The 24,083-nt window shown below is 41.5% G+C and overlaps 1 protein-coding gene across 1 annotated transcript in view; it reads left to right on the forward strand.

Annotated features, from left to right (window-relative positions):
• CYP26B1 (cytochrome P450 family 26 subfamily B member 1) overlaps nt 1–23,591 on the forward strand; it is a 215,725-nt gene extending 192,134 nt beyond the window's left edge. Inside the window, exons 3-7 of the mRNA XM_073649516.1 lie at nt 3,419–3,643; nt 14,009–14,284; nt 15,883–16,038; nt 17,078–17,359; nt 17,914–23,591. Of these exons, the coding sequence (XP_073505617.1) occupies nt 3,419–3,643; nt 14,009–14,284; nt 15,883–16,038; nt 17,078–17,359; nt 17,914–18,306 (1,332 nt within the window). The 3' untranslated portion in view covers nt 18,307–23,591. The remainder of the gene's footprint in view (nt 1–3,418; nt 3,644–14,008; nt 14,285–15,882; nt 16,039–17,077; nt 17,360–17,913) is intronic.
• The last annotated feature ends 492 nt before the right edge of the window (nt 23,592–24,083 follow it).

Here is a 24,083-nt window from a genome sequence, read left to right on the forward strand (position 1 = left end):
GGAGGAACTGTGTAGAGCCATTTTGTAAGGTCGGGTGGAGGGGTGGAAGAGCTCAAGCTCAAAGGACGTCTTTCTGGAGGCCCAGAATGAAAACGAAGCCTGAGGGTTCTAGTGAGCACCATGTAATGCTCCACTTCACCTGTGGGGGCGCTGCTGGGAAATAGAACAAGTGTTGCTGGTGGATTATCCACCAATCACAGATGATCAGTGGAGATCGATGAGGAACCCCTTGTGCTCAGGCGCATCAGTTTCCTTAAAGGGGTTGTCTAGCTTTGGGGATACTTTTTTTTTTTACTTAATCATTTTTTTTTGCCTTTGAATTCAATTAAAAACGTGTCACCTTCGCTTTTAGTGACTCTTTGCTTTCCCGCACTTTCGTCTTTGATGTGGTCATAAATCACCTCAGAAAAGGACAGATAAAAGAGTTCTTTGTCAGACCTTCATAGCGAGCTCACTGACGGCTTCTCAGTTAACTCATTTTTCAGCCAGCAATAGCGCAAGACAGAGGATGTAGAAGACAAATTGTTAATGAAATTCAATTTGCAAAAAAATATTTTTAACCCCAAGTAAAAAAAAAAAATAATAATAATAAAATTGTCCCCAAAGGTGAACAAGCCCTTTAAGTCCTGCACAGGTGGAATGGGAATAGAAAGGATTTCTTTGTCAAGTAGGGGTGATAGTCTACCCCTTACATAGCAGTCCCATGTAATGATGGTCTCCGATGACTATGGTGACGTTTTGGTCGTCCTTGTAGACGTTTCTGTTTGGTTTGGTCAAGGATCTTGTTGTCCTTCATATTTTGTGTCGTTCTTAGGAGACTTCCTTTGAGGTTCTCTTATTTCCTTAGCCCTTTTTCACACTATTTTTTACATTGAATATCATATCCGCATCATATCGACTAAGCTGCCAACGTTGGGCCAAAACGTCTCCATGTTAGATAGCGATTGGCCAAACGTTGGCTATTCCTCCGACATGCGAGTTCAGCTTGTCCGAGCGTTCATGTGTCCCCGACATGCGAGTTCAGCTTGTCCGAGCGTTCATGTGTCCCCGACATGCGAGTTCAGCTTGTCCGAGCGTTCATGTGTCCCCGACATGCGAGTTCAGCTTGTCCGAGCGTTCATGTGTCCCCGACATGCGAGTTCAGCTTGTCCGAGCGTTCATGTGTTCCCGACAGATGAAATCCAACATGCCTGATCCTTCTCCACTGAAGAAGCCGGACAGCCTGATACACATTAGGTGGTTGATCAAATTGACCAGAATGGTGACTTTTGGGAAAGCATTTGTCTGATGTCCATGGCCGGGGGGCAGCATGGTTGACCCCTCGAGTCCCAGGAGCAGACTTCTGGTGTGTACCAGAGCTTATTTTCCTATTTTTTTCTCGCTGGTGTGTTTTTCTGACGTGTTGACGTGGGTAGCTTTTGGTCTGTTTGTGTATTTTGTCACATTACGCGCCTCGTGCTGGGACAGCCGAATAACCACAACCTCAGAGGACACACTTTCCATCATTCCAGCCTGAAATTCCCTCTGCAGAGCATCTCCACCAAATTCCACTCCTGCGACGTGTCTGGTAAAGCTGGGATTTTTTTTCCCTTTTCAAGGAAGAGGCTCTTTATAAGACGCCCGGTCCCAGGTTCTCCAGGGTTCTGGGCTCCTGAGGACGGTAATTGAGGCAAAAACCAACTCTGGGCGCAGAGGGAAAACCTTGTAATCATTGAGATTGCTGCTCTGTAACCTTTCACACCCCGACTGCGGCTCCGTATGTGACCCCAGACAATGCACCTTTCACTATTCCGCCTGCCAGTCTGCAGAACCAGACACATCTGTTTCTCTACGTCGTCGAGACCCTTCGCGGCCAAACACCTACAGTAATTACTCCATCCATGGTGTATCTGCCTGGGGCCAGCTGGCTGGCAGCTCCGCCGGGCACAATGCTGCCACTCGGGACGGGCCTCATTCCCGCCTCTCTTCCACCGCTGGGAAATACATTAATGCTCAGGATTCGCCGCTTTCAGTTGTACGACTGAAACAGATCGAATAGCGGAGGAGACCACCGAAAACGAAAAATAGCAAAAAAAAAAAATATATATCTTCGTTAAATAAAAAAAAAAAAAAAAAAATCTGTTGTATATTTTTGGAATAAATGTAAAAATGATCTAAATATAATTTAATGATTTGTATCGTATCAATGAGTGTGAGAGGGAATGATTCCCACTCGAGTGTAAGCTCTTGGGTCTTGGCTCATAACTGGATGCTTTTTTGCATTTTCCTGTATGTGGCAGATTATGCAGATGTTATAAAAATGGAATAATATTTACTGACCCCGGTGTGAATAATTTGCCTTTTTTTGGCAGCTCTGCAGCGCCCTCTAGGGGAATCACTATTAATTAGCACATTTCTCTTTCGATGCCGATTACTTATTTATTTGTTTACTTGTCACATATTATTGTTTGTTTACTTATATATTATTTGTTTATTTGTCACATATTATTATTTGTTTACTTGTCACATATTATTATTATTTGTTTTCTTGTCACATATTATTTTTATTTGTTTTCTTGTCACATATTATTTTTATTTGTTTTCTTGTCACATATTATTTTTATTTGTTTTCTTGTCACATATTATTATTTGTTTACTTGTCACATATTATTATTATTTGTTTTCTTGTCACATATTATTTTTATTTGTTTTCTTGTCACATGTTATTTTTATTTGTTTTCTTGTCACATGTTATTGTTATTTGTTTACTTGTCACATATTATTATTATTTGTTTTCTTGTCACATATTATTTTTATTTGTTTTCTTGTCACATATTATTTTTATTTGTTTTCTTGTCACATATTATTTTTATTTGTTTTCTTGTCACATATTATTTTTATTTGTTTTCTTGTCACATATTATTTTTATTTGTTTACTTGTCACATATTATTTTTATTTGTTTTCTTGTCACATATTATTTTTATTTGTTTTCTTGTCACATATTATTTTTATTTGTTTACTTGTCACATATTATTTTTATTTGTTTTCTTGTCACATATTATTTTTATTTGTTTTCTTGTCACATATTATTTTTATTTGTTTACTTGTCACATATTATTTTTATTTGTTTTCTTGTCACATATTATTTTTATTTGTTTTCTTGTCACATATTATTTTTATTTGTTTACTTGTCACATATTATTTTTATTTGTTTTCTTGTCACATATTATTTTTATTTGTTTTCTTGTCACATATTATTTTTATTTGTTTACTTGTCACATATTATTTTTATTTGTTTTCTTGTCACATATTATTTTTATTTGTTTTCTTGTCACATATTATTTTTTATTTGTTCGTGTTCTTGTTCCTTTTCCCCTTTTCCTGTTTATTTTGCCCTCCGTCCTCATGACTTTTCCATCTTCTCCATCTTTCCTCCAGGGCTCCAATTTCCAGTCCTCCAGAAGAGAAAAATATGGCAGTGTTTTCAAAACCCATTTGCTGGGCCGTCCGCTGATCAGGGTGACCGGAGCTGACAATGTCAGGAAGATCCTGATGGGGGAGCACCACCTGGTCAGCGCAGAGTGGCCCCGCAGCACCCGGATGTTACTGGGGCCCAACAGCCTATCTAATTGTATTGGAGATATCCATCGGCACAAGAGAAAGGTAGGTGGAAAATGAATTCCTGTATTATGTCACCCTGGTCGCCCCCTTCGGTCCAGGCCTTTAGGTGACCATACACATTAGAGAGCTGACGGCCGATCATTCTCTTCTGCTCTCTGACTTCTCTCTCTGCCAACCGTCTGATTCTTACGTCTCCCCAACATCATCTGTCTGTGACTGGTTAGGAAGACCCCAAACAGTATCGGCTTATTTAATATGTATGGGGGCCTTTACATGGGGCATAGTGTCAGGCAGCTGCTGTAAAGCTCATACGTCATCTTACCTCCAGGCTCCTTGTCCTGTGTATATAATTATAGATATAATATATATTACTACTATTTATCCCCATGAAGCTTTTACCACTTTCCTACTATTTATGAACAGAAAGGATCATCATTTCCTGCCGTTACTGGCCGCAAGATAAGTGATTGCACGCCTTCCCGGTCACAGCCTAGTCGGGGTCATGTTGCTGGGAATACCACCCTTCTGGCCAGTATTCATTAATTCTAGGTGCAGCGTTCCCACCATGAGCGTTTTTTGAGCTTTCCATGTTGCAGATTTTAAGTAAAATAAGTCACTTGCATTGTTTTTCCAAAATCCCTCCTCATGGGACCCTCGCGGGACCCTCGCCTCACAGTCTGGACTTGGTCACTCCAGGAAACTCGGCCGCTCCTTTGTGGTAGTGGTGACTTCTTTATTGTACATGTTCACATTACAATTCAGTCACACAAATCCAGGGGTGTGTATACTTTTTATGGGGGCGATCCAGGGGTGTGTATACTTTTTATGGGGGCGATCCAGGGGTGTGTATACTTTTTATGGGGGGCGATCCAAGGGTGTGTATACTTTTTATGGGGGGGCGATCCAAGGGTGTGTATACTTTTTATGGGGGGGCGATCCAAGGGTGTGTATACTTTTTATGGGAGCGATCCAGGGGTGTGCATACTTTTTATTTATCGACTCGATCCAGGGGTTTCTATACTTTTTATTTATGGTGGTGATCCAGAGCTGTGTATACTTTTTTAAAATGTATTTATGGGGGTGTATACTTTTTATGGGCACTGTATGGGGGTGATCGAGAGGTGTGTATACTTTTTTTTTATTGTCTGTGGGGGTGATCCAGGGGTGTGTTCCATTTTTTTATTTATGGGGGCAATCCAGGGGTGTGTATACTTTGTATTTATGGACTCGATACAGGGGTGTGTATACTTTTTTATTTATGGGGGTGATCCAGGGGTATGTATACTTTTAATTTATGGGGGCAATTCACGGGTGTGAGTATATATATATATATATATATATATATATATATATATATATATTTTTTTTTTTTCTTTATGAGGGTGTTCTTGGGGTGTGTATACTTTTTATTTATGAGGGTGTTCCAGGGGTGTGTATACTATTCATTTATGGGGGAGATACAGGGGTGTATATACTTTTTATTTAAGGATGGGGGCACAATGGAGGGGTGTGTATACTTTTATTTATTATTATTTATGGAGTCCAACCAGGGGTGTGTATACTTTTTATTTATGGGGGCAATCCAGGGGTGTGTATACTTTTTATGCGTACAGTATGGGGGTGAATACTTTTTATATGACACATGGGTACGCACAATCAGAAAGGCTGCGGGTGGGAGATGCTCCTGCTCCTCAGTCTTTTCTGGGCTCCAGACTGAAACATTTTACCTGCACTGATACATTGTAACAAACTATCAGAGTGGGAGATTTGTGCTGCTGCTGTATTTGGCTCATGAGGATTGTCTGGACTAGATACAATTGTTGCAAACCCTCAGCTGTGAGACCTATTACATTATCATTGTATGATTGCAAACAGGAACGCTGCCCATGAAAAAGTTGCAAAACTTTTCCAAACTTTTTTCTGCGGATTATTATTTTTTGCTGATGGATATGTGTGCTTTTTAAACCGCACTATGTAACTATGTTTCTAGTTTTGGGACCGCTCCTGCTAGCACTGGCCTCAAATCAATGGGACAGTCACAGAAATTTCTGCAAATCTGCCACGTGAACATCCTAAAAGGGGATTTGGCAGCGATGGGGGGAGGGTTTTTTCTAAAGTAGTCAGAGCTTGGAACATAAAAAACATAAAATAAACCCCATCAATGACTGCAGGAGATAGAGGTGCAGCCTCTTGTTTCATAGGGTGGCACTTAAGGGGTTAATCGTAAAGGTTTCCCTGGTGGTCCCCATTGAGTTTGCAGACTCTCAGCACTTGCTGGAAGCAGCCAAACAATAGCAGCCCCTCGTAAGGGATCCCTGGCGGTGTCTGCTGCTGTGTGTGCTACTTGTGGCACGTGCGGGATGAACTGCAGTAACCGGGGAGCAGACCCCTCCTTACCATCCGCTTAAAGGGGCAATCCCTCTCCTGCGCAGCCGCCTGGGCGGCAACCTCCTATTTATATCTCAGGCAGAAAACACTCACACATCTCCGCCAAGATGCATCATAAAAAGAGTCATGTGTCAGAGGATTCCTCCCCGCCGCCGGAGAGAAGGAATGTCCTACCTTATAATAAAACCAGAGTGGAGACTGATGATTCCGGGGAAGGAGGAGGAGGATTTCTCCAGAACCTCTCCGGACCTTCTCCAGAGCCTAAACAGAACTTCTCCAGAACCTCCCATAACTTCCCCATAACTTCTCCATAACCTCCCTATAACCTCTCCAGAACTTCCCCAGAGCCTCTCCAGAACCTATCCAGAACTTCTCCAGAACCTATCCAGAACTTCCCCATGACTTCTCCAGAGCCTCTCCAGAACCTCCCATAACGTCTTCATAACTTCCCCAGAATCTCCCATAACTTCCCCAGAATCTCCCATAACTTCTCCATAACTTCCCCAGAACTTATCCAGAGCCTTTCCAGAACCTATCCAGAACCTTCCATAGCTTCCCCATAACGTCTCCAGAACCTCCCATAACATCCACAGAACTTCTCCAGAGTTTCTCCAGAACCTATTCAGAACTTATCCGGAATCCCACATATCTTCTCCAGAACCTTCCATAACTTCTCCATGACTTCCCCATAACTTCTCCAAAGCCTCTCCAGAACCTCCAGAACTTCTCTAAAACAGAACCTCTCCAGAACCAGGCCCCGGCAGAGATGGAATAAGATGAGAGATTCAGGCCAATAAGTGATTACATCAGCACAGTACACACTGCTACTTAGTGCAGAAGGACACTGCGCCTGCTGGGAGTAGTAGTAGAGAGTATAAAAGTACAGCAGTGTTGTATAACGATAATGTCTAGTAGTCGGGTCATGTTGGGCGTTGTAGTGCTCTGTATAAAGAGTATATTGTGGTCATGGCCGGTGGTTGGGTCATGTTGGGAGTTGTAGTGCTCAATGTGCAGAGTATATTGTGGTAATGTCCGATGTTGGGTCATGTTGGGAGTTGTAGTGCTCTACATACAGAGTATATTGTGGTCATGGCCGGTGGTTGGGTCATGTTGGGAGTTGTAGTGCTCAATGTGCAGAGTATATTGTGGTAATGTCCGATGTTGGGTCATGTTGGGAGTTGTAGTGCTCTACATACAGAGTATATTGTGGTCATGCCCAGTGGTTGGGTCATGTTGAGAGTTGAAGTGCTTCATGTACAGAATACATTGTGGTCATGGCCAGTGATTGGGTCATGTTGGGACAGCCATTTATGCATGATATTTTCTGGTAATCTGGTGCAGAGTGTTGGCTGATGACCTGTGTGAGGAATCCATACTGCTTGGTCCAGCATTGCATGCTATCTTACATCGCATTGCACAATATTCCGTCTAAGTTCCATCTATATTCGGGGCTCCGGCAGTGTCCTAATGGCAGCTCAGCCTTGTAGTGATGGGTGGAAGATGGTGCTTCATAGCAAAACTGCAAAGAGTTTTCATGGCGAACACAGAATTCACTTCTAATATCTATTCTTATTCTGTACCCTGTTCCTCTAAGTAATCATGCAAGGGGGAAATCAGAGAGCAGAGCGTTGTACCAGAGTAATCAGAGGAGATCAGAGCGTTGTACTATAGTGATCAGAGGAGATCAGAGCGTTGTACTATAGTGATCAGAGGAGATCAGAGCGTTGTACTATAGTGATCAGAGGAGATCAGAGCGTTGTACTATAGTGATCAGAGGAGATCAGAGCGTTGTACTATAGTGATCAGGGGAGATCAGAGCGTTGTACTATAGTAATCAGAGGAGATCAGAGAGTTGTACTATAGTAATCAGAGGAGATCAGAGCGTTGTACTATAGTGATCAGAGGAGATCAGAGCGTTGTACTATAGTGATCAGAGGAGATCAGTGCGTTGTACTATAATGATGAGAGGAGATCAGAGCGTTGTACCATAGTAATCAGAGGAGATCAGAGCGTTGTACCATAGTAATCAGAGGAGATCAGAGCGTTGTACTATAGTGATCAGAGATCCGAGCGTTGTACCATAGTAATCAGAGGAGATCAGAGCGTTGTACTATAGTGATCAGAGATCCGAGCGTTGTACTATAGTGATCAGAGATCAGAGCGTTGTACTATAGTGATCAGAGGAGATCAGAGCGTTGTACTATAGTGATCAGAGATCCGAGCGTTGTACTATAGTGCTCAGAGATCAGAGCATTGTACTATAGTGATCAGAGATCAGAGCGTTGTACTATAGTGATCAGAGATCAGAGCGTTGTACTATAGTGATCAGAGATCAGAGCGTTGTACTATAGTGATCAGAGATCAGAGCGTTGTACTATAGTGATCAGAGAAGATCCGAGCTTTGTACTATAGTGATCAGAGATCCGAGCGTTGTACTATAGTGATCAGAGATCCAAGCGTTGTACTATAGTGATCAGAGATCAGAGCGTTGTACTATAGTGATCAGAAGAGATCAGAGCGTTGTACTATAGTGATCAGAGGAGATCAGAGCATTGTACTATAGTGATCAGGTGAGATCAGAGCGTTGTACTATAGTGATCAGAGGAGATCAGAGCGTTGTACTATAGTGATCAGAGGAGATCAGAGCGTTGTACTATAGTGATCAGAAGAGATCAGAGCGTTGTACTATAGTGATCAGAGGAGATCAGAGTGTTGTACTATAGTGATCAGAGGAGATCAGAGCGTTGCATTATAGTGATCAGAGGAGATCAGAGCGTTGTACTATAGTGATCAGAGGAGATCAGAGCGTTGTACTATAGTGATAAGAGGAGATAAGAGCGTTGTACTATAGTGATAAGAGGAGATCAGAGTGTTGTACTATAGTGATCAGAGGAGATCAGAGCATTGTACTATAGTGATCAGAGGAGATCAGAGCGTTGTACTATAGTGATCAGAGGAGATCAGAGCGTTGTACTATAGTGATCAGAGATCCGAGCTTTGTACTATAGTGATCAGAGGAGATCAGAGCGTTGTACTATAGTGATCAGAGGAGATCAGAGCGTTGTACTATAGTGATCAGAGATCAGAGCGTTGTACTATAGTGATCAGAGGAGATAAGAGCGTTTTACTATAGTGATCAGAGGAGATAAGAGCGTTTTACTATAGTGATAAGAGGAGATCAGAGCGTTGTACTATAGTGATCAGAGGAGATCAGAGCGTTTTACTATAGTGATAAGAGGAGATCAGAGCGTTGTACTATAGTTATCAGAGGAGATCAGAGCGTTGTACTATAGTGATCAGAGATCAGAGCGTTGTACTATAGTGATCAGAGGAGATCAGAGCGTTGTACTATAGTGATCAGAGGAGATCAGAGCGTTTTACTATAGTGATAAGAGGAGATAAGAGCGTTGTACTATAGTGATCAGAGATCAGAGCCTTGTACTATAGTGATCAGAGATCAGAGCGTTGTACTATAGTGATCAGAGGAGATAAGAGCGTTTTACTATAGTGATCAGAGATCAGAGCGTTGTACTATAGTGATAAGAAGAGATCAGAGCGTTGTACTATAGTGATCAGAGATCCGAGCGTTGTACTATAGTGATCAGAGATCCGAGCGTTGTACTATAGTGATCAGAGGAGATCCGAGCGTTGTACTATAGTGATCAGAGGAGATCAGAGCGTTGTACTATAGTGATCAGAGGAGATCAGAGCGTTGTACTATAGTGATCAGAGGAGATCAGAGCGTTGTACTATAGTGATCAGAGGAGATCAGAGTGTTGTACTATAGTGATCAGAGGAGATCAGAGCGTTGCACTATAGTGATCAGAGGAGATCAGAGCGTTGTACTATAGTGATCAGAGGAGATCAGAGCGTTGTACTATAGTGATAAGAGGAGATAAGAGCGTTGTACTATAGTGATAAGAGGAGATCAGAGTGTTGTACTATAGTGATCAGAGGAGATCAGAGCGTTGTACTATAGTGATCAGAGGAGATCAGAGCGTTGTACTATAGTGATCAGAGGAGATCAGAGCGTTGTACTATAGTGATCAGAGATCCGAGCTTTGTACTATAGTGATCAGAGGAGATCAGAGCGTTGTACTATAGTGATCAGAGGAGATCAGAGCGTTGTACTATAGTGATCAGAGATCAGAGCGTTGTACTATAGTGATCAGAGGAGATAAGAGCGTTTTACTATAGTGATCAGAGGAGATAAGAGCGTTTTACTATAGTGATCAGAGGAGATCAGAGCGTTGTACTATAGTGATCAGAGGAGATCAGAGCGTTGTACTATAGTGATCAGAGATCAGAGCGTTGTACTATAGTGATCAGAGGAGATAAGAGCGTTTTACTATAGTGATCAGAGGAGATCAGAGCGTTTTACTATAGTGATAAGAGGAGATCAGAGCGTTGTACTATAGTTATCAGAGGAGATCAGAGCGTTGTACTATAGTGATCAGAGATCAGAGCGTTGTACTATAGTGATCAGAGGAGATCAGAGCGTTGTACTATAGTGATCAGAGGAGATCAGAGCGTTTTACTATAGTGATAAGAGGAGATAAGAGCGTTGTACTATAGTGATCAGAGATCAGAGCCTTGTACTATAGTGATCAGAGATCAGAGCGTTGTACTATAGTGATCAGAGGAGATAAGAGCGTTTTACTATAGTGATCAGAGATCAGAGCGTTGTACTATAGTGATAAGAAGAGATCAGAGCGTTGTACTATAGTGATCAGAGATCCGAGCGTTGTACTATAGTGATCAGAGATCCGAGCGTTGTACTATAGTGATCAGAGGAGATCCGAGCGTTGTACTATAGTGATCAGAGGAGATCAGAGCGTTGTACTATAGTGATCAGAGGAGATCAGAGCGTTGTACTATAGTGATCAGAGGAGATCAGAGCGTTGTACTATAGTGATCAGAGGAGATCAGAGCATTGTACTATAGTGATCAGAGATCAGAGCGTTGTACTATAGTGATCAGGGGAGATCAGAGCGTTGTACTATAGTGATCAGGGGAGATCAGAGCGTTGTACTATAGTGATCAGAGGAGATCAGAGCGTTGTACTATAGTGATCAGAGATCCGAGCGTTGTACTATAGTGATCAGGGGAGATCAGAGCGTTGTACTATAGTGATCAGGGGAGATCAGAGCGTTGTACTATAGTGATAAGAAGAGATCAGAGCGTTGTATTATAGTGATCAGAGATCAGAGCGTTGTACTATAGTGATCAGAGATCAGAGCGTTGTACTATAGTGATCAGAGGAGATCAGAGCCTTGTACTATAGTGATCAGAGATCAGAGCCTTGTACTATAGTGATCAGAGATCAGAGCGTTGTACTATAGTGATCAGAGGAGATAAGAGCGTTTTACTATAGTGATAAGAAGAGATCAGAGCGTTGTATTATAGTGATCAGAGATCCGAGCGTTGTACTATAGTGATCAGAGGAGATCAGAGCGTTGTACTATAGTGATCAGAGGAGATCAGAGCATTGTACTATAGTGATCAGAGGAGATCAGAGCGTTGTACTATAGTGATCAGAGGAGATCAGAGCGTTGTACTATAGTGATCAGAGATCCGAGCGTTGTACTATAGTGATAAGAGGAGATCAGAGCGTTGTACTATAGTGATCAGAGGAGATAAGAGCGTTTTACTATAGTGATAAGAAGAGATCAGAGCGTTGTATTATAGTGATCAGAGATCCGAGCGTTGTACTATAGTGATCAGAGGAGATCAGAGCGTTGTACTATAGTGATCAGAGGAGATCAGAGCATTGTACTATAGTGATCAGAGGAGATCAGAGCGTTGTACTATAGTGATCAGAGGAGATCAGAGCGTTGTACTATAGTGATCAGAGATCCGAGCGTTGTACTATAGTGATAAGAGGAGATCAGAGCGTTGTACTATAGTGATCAGAGGAGATAAGAGCGTTTTACTATAGTGATAAGAAGAGATCAGAGCGTTGTATTATAGTGATCAGAGATCCGAGCGTTGTACTATAGTGATCAGAGGAGATCAGAGCGTTGTACTATAGTGATCAGAAGAGATCAGAGCGTTGTACTATAGTGATAAGAGGAGATCAGAGCGTTGTAATATAGTGATCAGAGATCCGAGCGTTGTACTATAGTGATAAGAGGAGATCAGAGCGTTGTACTATAGTGATCAGAGGAGATAAGAGCGTTTTACTATAGTGATAAGAAGAGATCAGAGCGTTGTATTATAGTGATCAGAGATCCGAGCGTTGTACTATAGTGATCAGAGGAGATCAGAGCGTTGTACTATAGTGATCAGAAGAGATCAGAGCGTTGTACTATAGTGATAAGAGGAGATCAGAGCGTTGTAATATAGTGATCAGAGATCCGAGCGTTGTACTATAGTGATCAGAGGAGATCAGAGCGTTGTACTATAGTGATCAGAAGAGATCAGAGCGTTGTACTATAGTGATAAGAGGAGATCAGAGCGTTGTAATATAGTGATCAGAGATCCGAGCGTTGTACTATAGTGATCAGAGGAGATCAGAGCGTTGTACTATAGTGATCAGAAGAGATCAGAGCGTTGTACTATAGTGATAAGAGGAGATCAGAGCGTTGTAATATAGTGATCAGAGATCCGAGCGTTGTACTATAGTGATCAGAGGAGATCAGAGCGTTGTACTATAGTGATCAGAAGAGATCAGAGCGTTGTACTATAGTGATAAGAGGAGATCAGAGCGTTGTAATATAGTGATCAGAGATCCGAGCGTTGTACTATAGTGATCAGAGGAGATCAGAGCGTTGTACTATAGTGATCAGAGGAGATCAGAGCGTTGTACTATAGTGATCAGAGATCCGAGCGTTGTACTATAGTGATCAGGGGAGATCAGAGTGTTGCACCCTAGTGATTCCCGTGCAGATAATAAGAACCTAGATCCCTTCAGCGGAGGATGTAGATTTTCGTATCATTGCAGTTCCGCCTTGTTATCAGCCATTGTTATTTGTGACCTGTGACATAATACCGGAGCGACTGCAGAGCACATCCCAGAATCTGTATTCAACCATTGCAACATGTAAGTGTCACAGTTAGTTAGATCCTTCACTTCCGTTCCCATTTATCTAGGCTGCTATATCTCAGCTGACACTAACTAACCCAGCACAAAGACTCAATCATTGTCAGTCACACTGGGAGCCGTTCCTCCATTGTACACTAGGGGGTGCACTTCTTGCACTTTCTACGGAGCACCTAGCTGGACCGACGCTGCGGACATTCGTGTATTATATGACGAGGAGGGTTTTTCTGATAAGGTCGTATTCTTGTGTGATTTTCTCCGCTTCTCCGTCATTATAATTCTCTCCATAGAATCTCTATGGGAAGCTGAATTGTTACGAGGATCTCTCACCTTTCCGTGACTGTAGTTCATTAGTTTCTGCTGTTGGCTCTCAGCTTATGTCATGAGGCTGCTTTATTTTGCTAGCAGATGGTATATTGCCATATATATGTATATTTATGGGGGACTGAGACGTCATAAGTGATGGAGAGTTATTGCCCCATGTTCCCTCCACAGTGGAGGAGACGCTATTGGAAAGGTTTAGTCGCTGACTACTGGGGTCTCTCAATTATAGAATAGGCAGACATGATATCTTACCAAACCTCAGTGAACAGGAGCATTGTGAAAAGCGGTCGGGAGCCAGGAAAGTCTTACGTTTACTGACGGCTGCTGACTTGTGGGGAAATTCTTCGATTCATAGGTTGCTTATGTTTCTTACGAGGTCAGACTTGAGAAATATCCTGCCATATTTTGGTCTTCTGCTCTCGGTCAGTCATGTTTCGAGAAGCTGAACTTTACTTTGGCACAAGTCTTTCCACGCTTATATTAGATTTTAGCTCATCGGTTCCCAAGCAACCATGTAAGGATCGCTACGCCCGCGCTAGACTTGGCACCCTGGTGGCGGAGTAGGCGTTACCACCGGCCACATTGCTATGTTGTGTTTGTTGTAAGTGAGTCTATAAAGTGTAACTAATTGTATCATTATTTATTATTCAAAGGTGTTCTCAAAAATATTCAGCCACGAGGCATTGGAGACCTACCTTCCGAAAATACAGCTGGTGATCCAAGACACCTTGAGGGTGTGGAGCAGTCACCCGGGATCCATCAACGTCTACTGCGAGGCCCAGAAGTTGACTTTCCGTTTGGCAATCCGAGTCCTGCTGGGATTCAGACTCTCTGATGAAGAACTTAACCATCTGTTCCAGGTGTTTCAGCAGTTTGTTGAGAATGTTTTCTCTTTACCGGTGGATCTGCCATTTAGTGGCTACCGAAGGGTAAGTGTCCCTATAAACCATTGGTGTCATCTAAATATCATATGTCGTGACATCATACATCATTGTACTCAGGTCTTAGGTGGGTTCTAGATTCCCATCTTGAGATCCGGATATCATTCCATTATAATTGTACATCGTTGTTCTCTGGTCTCGTGGGTTCTGGATTCTCAACCCTCTAGATTTGAGGATATCAATCCACTGTAATCGTACATGATAGTATTCATGTCTCCTGTCTGTTCTAGATTCTCAACCCTCTGGATATTGATATCAGTCCATAGTAATCATCATGATTGTATTCAGGTCTCTCTTGTGGGTTCTGGATTCTCAACCCTCTAGAATTCAGGATATACTTCCATAGTAAGCATCTTCATTGTATTCGGGTCTCAGGTGGCTTCTAGATTCTCAACCTCTACATTTGAAGATATTAGTCCATAATGATCATTCGTCATTGTGTTCTGGCCTCCTGTGGGTTCTAGATTCACAGCCCTCTTGATTTGAGGATATTTGTCCATAGTTATCGTCATTATTGTATCCAGGTCTCCTGTGATTTCTAGATTTGCAGCCCTCTTGATCTGAGGATCATGATAATGGTGTTATGTTCTGCTACCAGAGCTAAGGAAAGAGAGGAGATCTGTCCCTACGATAGAACTCAGCTTAATCCCTACGATGTAACAGGGGACCTGATCCTGCGATCAGACCTGCTAAAGTCCTAAGCTAGTCTGTACGGAGACCTATAGATGTGGGGAAGGAATCCCTACAAGTACTAAGGACTGGGAGGAAAATGGGATACCTCCTAACAGAAATAGTAGCAGACAGACGAACAAACAAAATAGATAGAACATAGAGGTCCGTAGACCAAGCAAACTAACAGAGTTAGATACAGAGCACCGGCTAGCTAGAAAGTAGATATACAATGAAGTCCAGCAAAGCCAGAAGGGCGGAGCAGGATTAAATAGGCCAACAAGGTCATGTGACCAGCAAAGGAAAAAAAACCTAACAGCAAGGTTCTAACAAATGGCATATTGATAATAAGAGTAAACTTGTCTACTATCTGGTGTGTACAGAAATATTCATTCTTCTACCCATCTTGCTATTTAACGTCTCCACCAAGAATCAGACAGTGATGCTAAAGGTTGGGGTTGGTTTGTGGATGAAATTACTGTTTATGGTTAGAAGACAAACCAAGATGGTGACACTGGTTGTAACACAGTTCACAGAACAACCACTGGTGAAGTGACCCTTATTATCTAACGCATTGCCAGGCTCTAATGTTCTCACTACTGTTAGAGTAAAGAATCCTCATTTGTGAGGATGATGAAAAATTATTTCCTCTAGGGAAGCCCCATAATTTGTGAACTATTGTCCCAACACTAACCTCGTTCAGATTTGGGTTGATTGACGCAAAGTCATAGTAACTTAATGATAAATATAAAGAACATACAATGTCCATGGTTAGAAGACATTGGTTGCATCTTCTTTCATGGTCATAATACTACAAGGAGGCTAATGTTGACCATTTAGTTGAGACCATATCGGCTCTTATTTGTCTCTCACCATTGACATCTTGGATTGATTGTCATGTTCTTTGACTTCCGTAGGGTATTCAAGCTCGAGAGACTTTACTGAAGGGCCTGGAAAAAGCTATCCAGGAGAAGCTGCAGAATACGCAGGGGAAGGACTATACCGATGCTCTAGATGTATTGATCGAGAGCGGGAAGGAGCATGGAAACGAGCTGACCATGCAAGAGCTGAAGGTAAAGAGCTCTCAATGAATACATGTTTCCTGTAGACCAGGACTGTGGACAAGGCTTTCACTTGGAAATACGGACAAGCAATGACCAACATGGTCATTAGATACAAATCCCAAGCAGAAGTCGTTCTGTATTTTTAGATTTGCCTATTAGAACAATTGTAATTTTTCACTGAGGTTCTAGGTACACTTCAAAGATAAAGTCATAAACTTGATATACTTGTGGCTAACATATTCAGAAACTGTGTAAACGATGGCCTTGTCCACCTTTGGGGACAATTGTTTTTATTTAAATGCATGTATTTGGGGGCTAAAAATAATTTTTGTTTCACGAAAAATGTTGCACCGTTTGGGCCTCCCAGGTTCTTTACTTCTCTGCACATTCAGTTTTGATGTGGGCTGTGGCCATAAATCAGTTGAAAGCAGATAGGAGAATCAGCAACGCTCCCTTTAGACCATCAATATGAGCTCGCTGATGAATTCTCAGTTAATTAATTCTGCAGCCATTAATAGAAAGTGCATTTTTTTTTATTGAAATTCAATTGCAATTTTTTTTTTTTAACTAAAAATACATGCATTTAAGTTAGGAAAAAAAATGTCCCTCAATGGGTGGACAAGTAAAGGATCCCGGCTGTTCTCCTCCTCTGGGGCTGGGGAGAAGGTTCTCCTGCTTGTTCTTGTCTTAGAGTTGTATGTTTCTGGAGAATGGCAGGAGATTAGCGAGCTCACAGTGCTGGATTCAGATCTGGTGACGGTGATGGCAGACGCCATAAATCAATTACATGTTAAGGAATCTTAACCGGACAATTTGGCTGTTGCCCAAATCGATTTCCGTGCCAAGTATCTAGACCAGTTGTTGAATGCCAACCCCTGAAAAAAAGACGGGTGATATCTTCGAACGCACATTTTCCATCACTTGGACATCGAGTTGGTGAAATGTCCATGGAATTACCCAGGTCATCCAACAACTATAAATAATTTTGTCTTGAAGACATTGTTGGAGTTTTGTTCTCATAATCCTATTTTTTTCTCCCCTTTCTTAGGATGCTACCCTGGAACTAATATTCGCAGCTTATGCCACCACAGCCAGTGCCAGCACCTCACTCATTATGCAACTTCTTAAGCACCCGGCAGTGTTGGAAAAGCTGAGAGAAGAGCTGAGAGGGAATGGGATCCTCCATAATGGCTGCGTCTGTGAAGGGGCTTTACGTGTGGACACCATCAGCAGTCTGCATTACCTGGACTGCGTCATTAAGGAGTTGCTGAGGCTCTTCAGTCCCATCTCGGGGGGATATCGGACTGTGCTGCAAACCTTTGAGTTGGATGTAAGTCTTTCTAATGAACATGAGCAAATGAAGGCGTAAAAGAACATTTGAACAAATAGTATTTTTCCTTGACTTTCCTAGTAAGGTATCTGTTTCTTATTGAGAAGATCTAGCTGGGGAATGGAGTCTTCATGAAAAAAAAATCTGTTGGAGAGCCTATTAGAGAGTTGTTTTTGGGTTCTTGCTGCCTAAAGGTATCAATAGAGAGACATTTTTTCTTCCCCTTGGAGGGGAGCTAATTTGCATACTTTTTCCCATGGAGCATTGCTTGTAAGTCTCTCTGCACCAGTTGTATCTTCTCATCGAAAACCAGTACTCCTCTCCCTCTTGAGCTCCATCAAAGACATCTCATTCAGCCAACCAGTACCTGTACCCATGGATGTCCGGTTTGGTTATATTCCTAGTTTCACGGGCTCTTCATGGCTCAAGCATTGACTGCCAGGGTAGATAAGGAATGTTCGTCTGCTATTTTGCATACATCTGTGTATAATTTTATATCCGAGACAATATCTGAGCCAATTCTAACCGGAGCAATTGTTTTTTCCCATTGACAGGGCTTCCAAATTCCAAAAGGATGGAGCGTTATGTACAGCATCAGAGACACGCATGACACAGCTCCGGTCTTCAAAGATGTTGACGTTTTCGACCCCGATCGCTTTGGACAAGATCGCACAGAAGACAAAGATGGCAGGTTCCATTATTTGCCATTTGGTGGCGGAGTACGGAACTGCTTGGGCAAACAACTGGCCAAACTTTTCTTGAAGACCTTGGCGATAGAATTGGCCAGCATGAGCAGGTTTGAACTGGCGACCAGAACTTTTCCAAAAGTCATGCCAGTCCCTGTGGTCCATCCAGCTGGCGAACTAAAAGTCAGATTTTATGGACTTGATTCCAACCAAAATGAAATCGTGACGGAGACAGAAGCCATGTTGGGAGCCACAGTGTAGTCTACAATTTCTTGTTTGAACCATCGACGAGAAGACAAAGATGGAAAATAAGCACACAATCAACAATCAGAGCTACACAGTAATGACCAAGACAAATATATCCATAAGACTAACTTAAGTATACCGAACCACCAAACCATGAATATATCTCTGTGGAATGCTTAACTTAAATATCTTAACATGTATACTTTAAGGATCCAGGTCCTGTATTTATGAATCCTACTGCAGAGAAGGACACTTGGAGAACACCAGCTGGAAATGAACTTCTCAAAGGGGTCATTGCCAAGCTGGTTGGTCTCCTCATTGAGGTATTCTTGGATGGTCTCCAGCTGTTTACGAGACTTTCCCTTAAAGTTGCTTTTTCATCTTTATTCCAAAATCTTATTTTAGTGTTACACAATCAGGGATACCAGGGTTTTCCTACTGTTTTTATCTAAACCTGCCTTATTGTAAAAAAAAACAAAAACCTTTTCGACGTAAGCGTGGTGTGATGGGTCAACATATTGAGTGTTTTATAGAATGCTAGCAGTTATTGAGTTTACATTAAGATCCGGAGAAGCAGGACCCAGCAAAATCACTGGAAGCACAGAATGTTCTTTCCAATAAGGTGTACAAGATGAAGCTAAAGGTGGACACCACTGATAGGTCTTCTTCTCCCCATCCCATTATAGCACTTTGATGATTAACATGGTTGGACCAAGTAGTTTTCAAAGTTCCATAGTAAGGCTTAAAAAAGCCTTGTGTCTATCCGCTTCAGACTATTCTCCTGCAATGTTGACCCAGAGGAACACAAACTTCCCTCACCAGAGGGAAAAAATTCCTTCCCGACTCCAAAAAGTCCAGTCTACAAGAAGGAGGTCCATGCTGCTTGGAGTCATAAATAAGGAAATATACATTTAGCACATGAGGATTTATTTGTTTGAGAAAAATTCGAGAACTCTAGATTTAGAGGCCAGTGCCTTAACTGAACCAGGTCTTATCGACACACTTTTCTTGTTGTGCCAGTATGTTTACCCACAGAGCCTACCACCAATAGAGTGTTCGGACCCGGTGATCTGATTATTTTACCTCTACAACATTCCTATTTCTCGTAGTTCAGTGGCCTTTCCTTTAACGCCCTTTACACACAGGTTTTACAACAAACTTTTTGTAACTTTGCTGGTGGCTTCATCCATGCTCTGTTGGACCAAGCTTCGGATACTTCGCTCATCTCACATGTCCTCCCCAATTTTTTTCTTTACCAAACTATTGAGTCATCACAGTGGAATCCGTAGCTAATTCTGCCTGTGGAACTAAGGCTAACAGTCGTAGTTCTTGAGTTTTGTAAGCATTTAATTGTCACATTCCAGAATTCTTGTTCGTAAATCCCAATATAAATACTTAATTCCATAATTCCATCTCATTTTGTCTGGTTTAAAAAATTTTTGATAGTGGTTGTAACCCCTATATAGAAGTATTGATCCATTGGTATCTGGGTCGTCCATTGAGCTCAAACCAAGGAGCAGAATCACTCAGCTTAACCCCAAGAGTGGTGTACAGGTTCAATAGAAAGTCTTGGTCTGATTCATCACTTGTGTTTTTTTTTTTTTTATCTAAGTCACTTTTCTTTTATTTTTTTTGTCTCGTGGTATTGTTTTTTTTTTTCTTCAACCTAGCTCACGTGGTTCATGCGCAAGGTTAAAAACGCATTTTATTTTTCTCTTTAAATTTTTTTGAACTTTATTTTTAGAGCAAAAAGTCAAGTTTTCTGCTAAAATGTTGTAAAAATCGTGCAAAAAAAATTCAGACATACATAAAATCACTCCAGTGGAGACTCCAGTACATTTGCGCAAAAAAAAAAAAAAGAAAAAGTAAAAACTTTTTAAAAAGTCACTATTGAAGAATCAGCCAAAAATATCTGGAAATCCCAAAGGCACAGATTAAAAGAAGAGTAAGGCGCAAATAAAAAAAACGCCAAAAACAAGGCAAATGCAATAATGAATCAGGACCTATGGGCTCATTTCACGCTCTGCGTGAGCTCAAGGCTCAGCGGAACGCTACTGCCCCTTGGTTTGAGTCAATGGGGGGGTCTAAGAACCAGGACCACCACCGATCAATACTCCTCAGGGTAAAAGGTTTTAGAACACAGAGTTAATGACAATATTCTGAATATTGCATCTTAAAAAACATTTTTTCAAGTGTTTCTTTAGACCATTTCTTTCTTCTTCTAATGGGACAAAGACTTTAGTTTTTCCATGTTTACTTTTTCACAGTAAAGCATTACGCCTGGATTCATATCTACGTGGATATTTGGTAATAAGTAAGCTAGATGAACCTCATAGTAATGAGGTTTATGTTAGATGGAAGAATAGCAGTCACTGGAGTGCTACCTTTATGCTATCCTGTGTATTATTTATATACTATTTATTCACTATAAGAACATAAAGCTGGTGGGGTTATACATGTCAGTCCCAATGGCTTTTCAGTTGCGTCAGAGAAATCGTCCTTCTTTTCCGACACCCTCAATGCTCTAAAGATAAATTGCCCCCCGGACCGGAAGTTCCACTTTTCCACATTCCACTGTCGTCAAATGATATAATTGTCCAAGTTCATTAATTGTACGCCGGCCGACCCAATACTATGAACATTCTCCATAAGGGCCAAGAAATATGTAAAACAATTCCCATATTACGCCAGAAAGTTGCTACTATATACATCATGGTAATTGTTAATGTCGTCAGCTCTGGTCACATCCGGTGCATGGCACATTGGCTACGACTTTCTCTCTCCCTTCAAGAACAAGTGCATTTGGCCAATTTTTTGGATCTTCATAATGTTTTATACATTTTTAAGATTTTGTAAACTCTCCAACAATTGCTGATACGCATCATACATCACAGGGACTATCCATGAAATGATCCGAAATGTGATAAACCAGCTACAGACGAGGTGGTTACTGGACCTCATCCGTACAGTTATCATGTCAGACATTAGGTCCTTCAGAGGATTATTCAGACTTTTGGTAGACCAGTCTATATCATAAAGGGATATTCTCGTCTCATTCACAGGATATGTCATAAATGTATGTTAGATCCTGGTCCCACCTGTAGGACATGCACCTATGTTGGGAATGCAGCTCCTGCCTATAAAGGAGTGGCCAGGCATGACTAGCAATCCCTTCTGGCCGCACATCCACAGCTCTTTTCATTCACTTTTGGCCGCACATGCGCAGTTCTCTCCATTTACTTCTGGCCACACGTGTAGCTCTCGCCATGTATTTCTAGCTGCGCATGCTCAGTTCTCTCCATTTCTGGATTCACATGAGCAGCTCTCTAAATTCACTTTTGGCCGCTCATGTACAGCTCTCTCCATGCTCTTTCATCTCTCTCCATTCATTTCTGGCGGCACATATGTAGCTCTATCCATTCATTTCTGGCGGCACATATGTAGCTCTATCCATTCATTTCTGGCGGCACATATGTAGCTCTATCCATTCAGTTCTGGCCGCACATGCGCAGCTGCCTTTATTCACTTCTGGCTGCACATGCACAGCTTGCTCCATTTAGTTCTGGCTGCACATGCACAGCTTGCTCCATTTAGTTCTGGCTGCACATGCACAGCTTGCTCCATTTAGTTCTGGCTGCACATGCACAGCTTGCTCTATTTGGTTCTGGCTGCACATGCACAGCTTGCTCTATTTAGTTCTGGCTGCACATGCACAGCTTGCTCCATTTAGTTCTGGCTGCACATGCACAGCTTGCTCCATTTAGTTCTGGCTGCATATGCACAGCTTGCTCCATTTAGTTCTGGCTGCACATGCACAGCTTGCTCTATTTAGTTCTGGCTGCACATGCACAGCTTGCTCCATTTAGTTCTGGCTGCACATGCACAGCTTGCTCTATTTAGTTCTGGCTGCACATGCACAGCTTGCTCTATTTAGTTCTGGCTGCACATGCACAGCTTGCTCCATTTAGTTCTGGCTGCACATGCACAGCTTGCTCCATTTAGTTCTGGCTGCATATGCACAGCTTGCTCCATTTAGTTCTGGCTGCACATGCACAGCTTGCTCTATTTAGTTCTGGCTGCACATGCACAGCTTGCTCTATTTAGTTCTGGCTGCACATGCACAGCTTGCTCCATTTAGTTCTGGCTGCACATGCACAGCTTGCTCCATTTAGTTCTGGCTGCACATGCACAGCTTGCTCCATTTAGTTCTGGCTGCACATGCACAGCTTGCTCTATTTAGTTCTGGCTGCACATGCACAGCTTGCTCTATTTACCTCTATCTGTGCATGCTCTGCTCAGAACTCATATAGGACTGAATGTAGAGAGCATTGCCACATCTTAATTCACAGTGGCCATTTTGCAGGGGTGAGGTTTCCCCTTATTGAGGTGGGACTCATATCTACCATGTACGGCCTATCCTGTGAGTTGAGAATACCCCTGTAACAGTTATTGATATGTGTATAAGCTTAAAATCGCTTTAGGTGCAATTTCCCACAGTGGTCAATGTATTCTCTTTGTATCAGTAAACTTAAGGGACTACATTGTGTTCTGTGCCTGAGCCGTTCCGAATTTCCAGGGCCAACAGTAGCGGTTCAGATATATAGATGACATCCATCTACATGTATATGGATAGCTTTACATTATTACCATTATTTTTATTATTTGACACTTCAATCCCCTGCCGCCATCTTTCTGATGCTTCTTCAAATCCATCCATTCCTGGCCATTCAGCTTGACTATAACGTCACAATCACCCATGATCCTGCAATCGATTTGCAGATTAAGCACTTTGAATATTGATATTTTTTTTTATTTTTTTTCACTTGTCCAGGCCGATAGATAAATTCCCTAAAGTATTTTCTACCCGACGTTCACTGACATCGCCCCCTATCTTATAAACTATTCAAAGCGCCATTTTTTGTTATATTTCAGATAGATGTTTAGTATAAAGTTTTCGCCCCTCCTGTTGTTAAATAATTGTTATTTAGTAAAGTATGGTTCGCCCTGTACACATTGTTCAGATATTAATATGTTTATATAGCTGTCATTTTTTAATATTAAAAGAAGCACTTGTGTTTTATTATTATTATTATTTTTATTATTATTTTTTTGGGGTTATTATGAATCGATGCCCAATGACCGTGTCTCCTGTTTTCTATGTCATGTGATTTTTCCGATGTATGTATATAATATTATGTGTCATATATTAAAAATTTAATGTTGTGTATTTTGTGATCTTAAAATAATCAGTACAACAATTTTATAGAGTTCAGTAATAAAAAGACGAAAAGACATGAAAATTGTGTTTCTTGCTTCTTTATCCTGACATCTGTGGAGTATATAATGGAGTACGTAATGGGGGAGATGTTTTAGATTGATTTGTGCCAGTGTTTGACTTAAAGGGTCTAAAGTCGTGAAGCAAAATTATGCAACTTTTTGGAAAAGTTTTGGAAAAGTTAAAAGGGGCGTGGTTGCATTGGAGTAGGCGGACTCTCAAAGATTTAGTCAAGTCAATTTAGAAGAACACAAGAAAATGTTGCATTTTGGGTGATAATCTACTCCTGATTTTAAAGACCCCTTTTTTTTACATAAATGCCAGTATTAAAAATTATTTTTGCAATTAAACAAATTTTGCAGACTCTTTGTTTATTGCTGTCTGCAGAATGAGTTAATGGGTAATCAATCAGTGAGCTCATTCTTAATGGAAAATGTGTAATTCTTTTATCTGTCTTTTTATGATCTCCTTGGGACCACAGATGACATCAAAGCTGAGCTGAACTTTGATGTGGTCA

Source organism: Phyllobates terribilis, unplaced genomic scaffold, assembly GCF_046119375.1.
Source record: "Phyllobates terribilis strain yellow unplaced genomic scaffold, ASM4611937v1 Scaffold_1__5_contigs__length_1240528914, whole genome shotgun sequence".
Lineage (NCBI taxonomy): Eukaryota > Metazoa > Chordata > Amphibia > Anura > Dendrobatidae > Phyllobates > Phyllobates terribilis.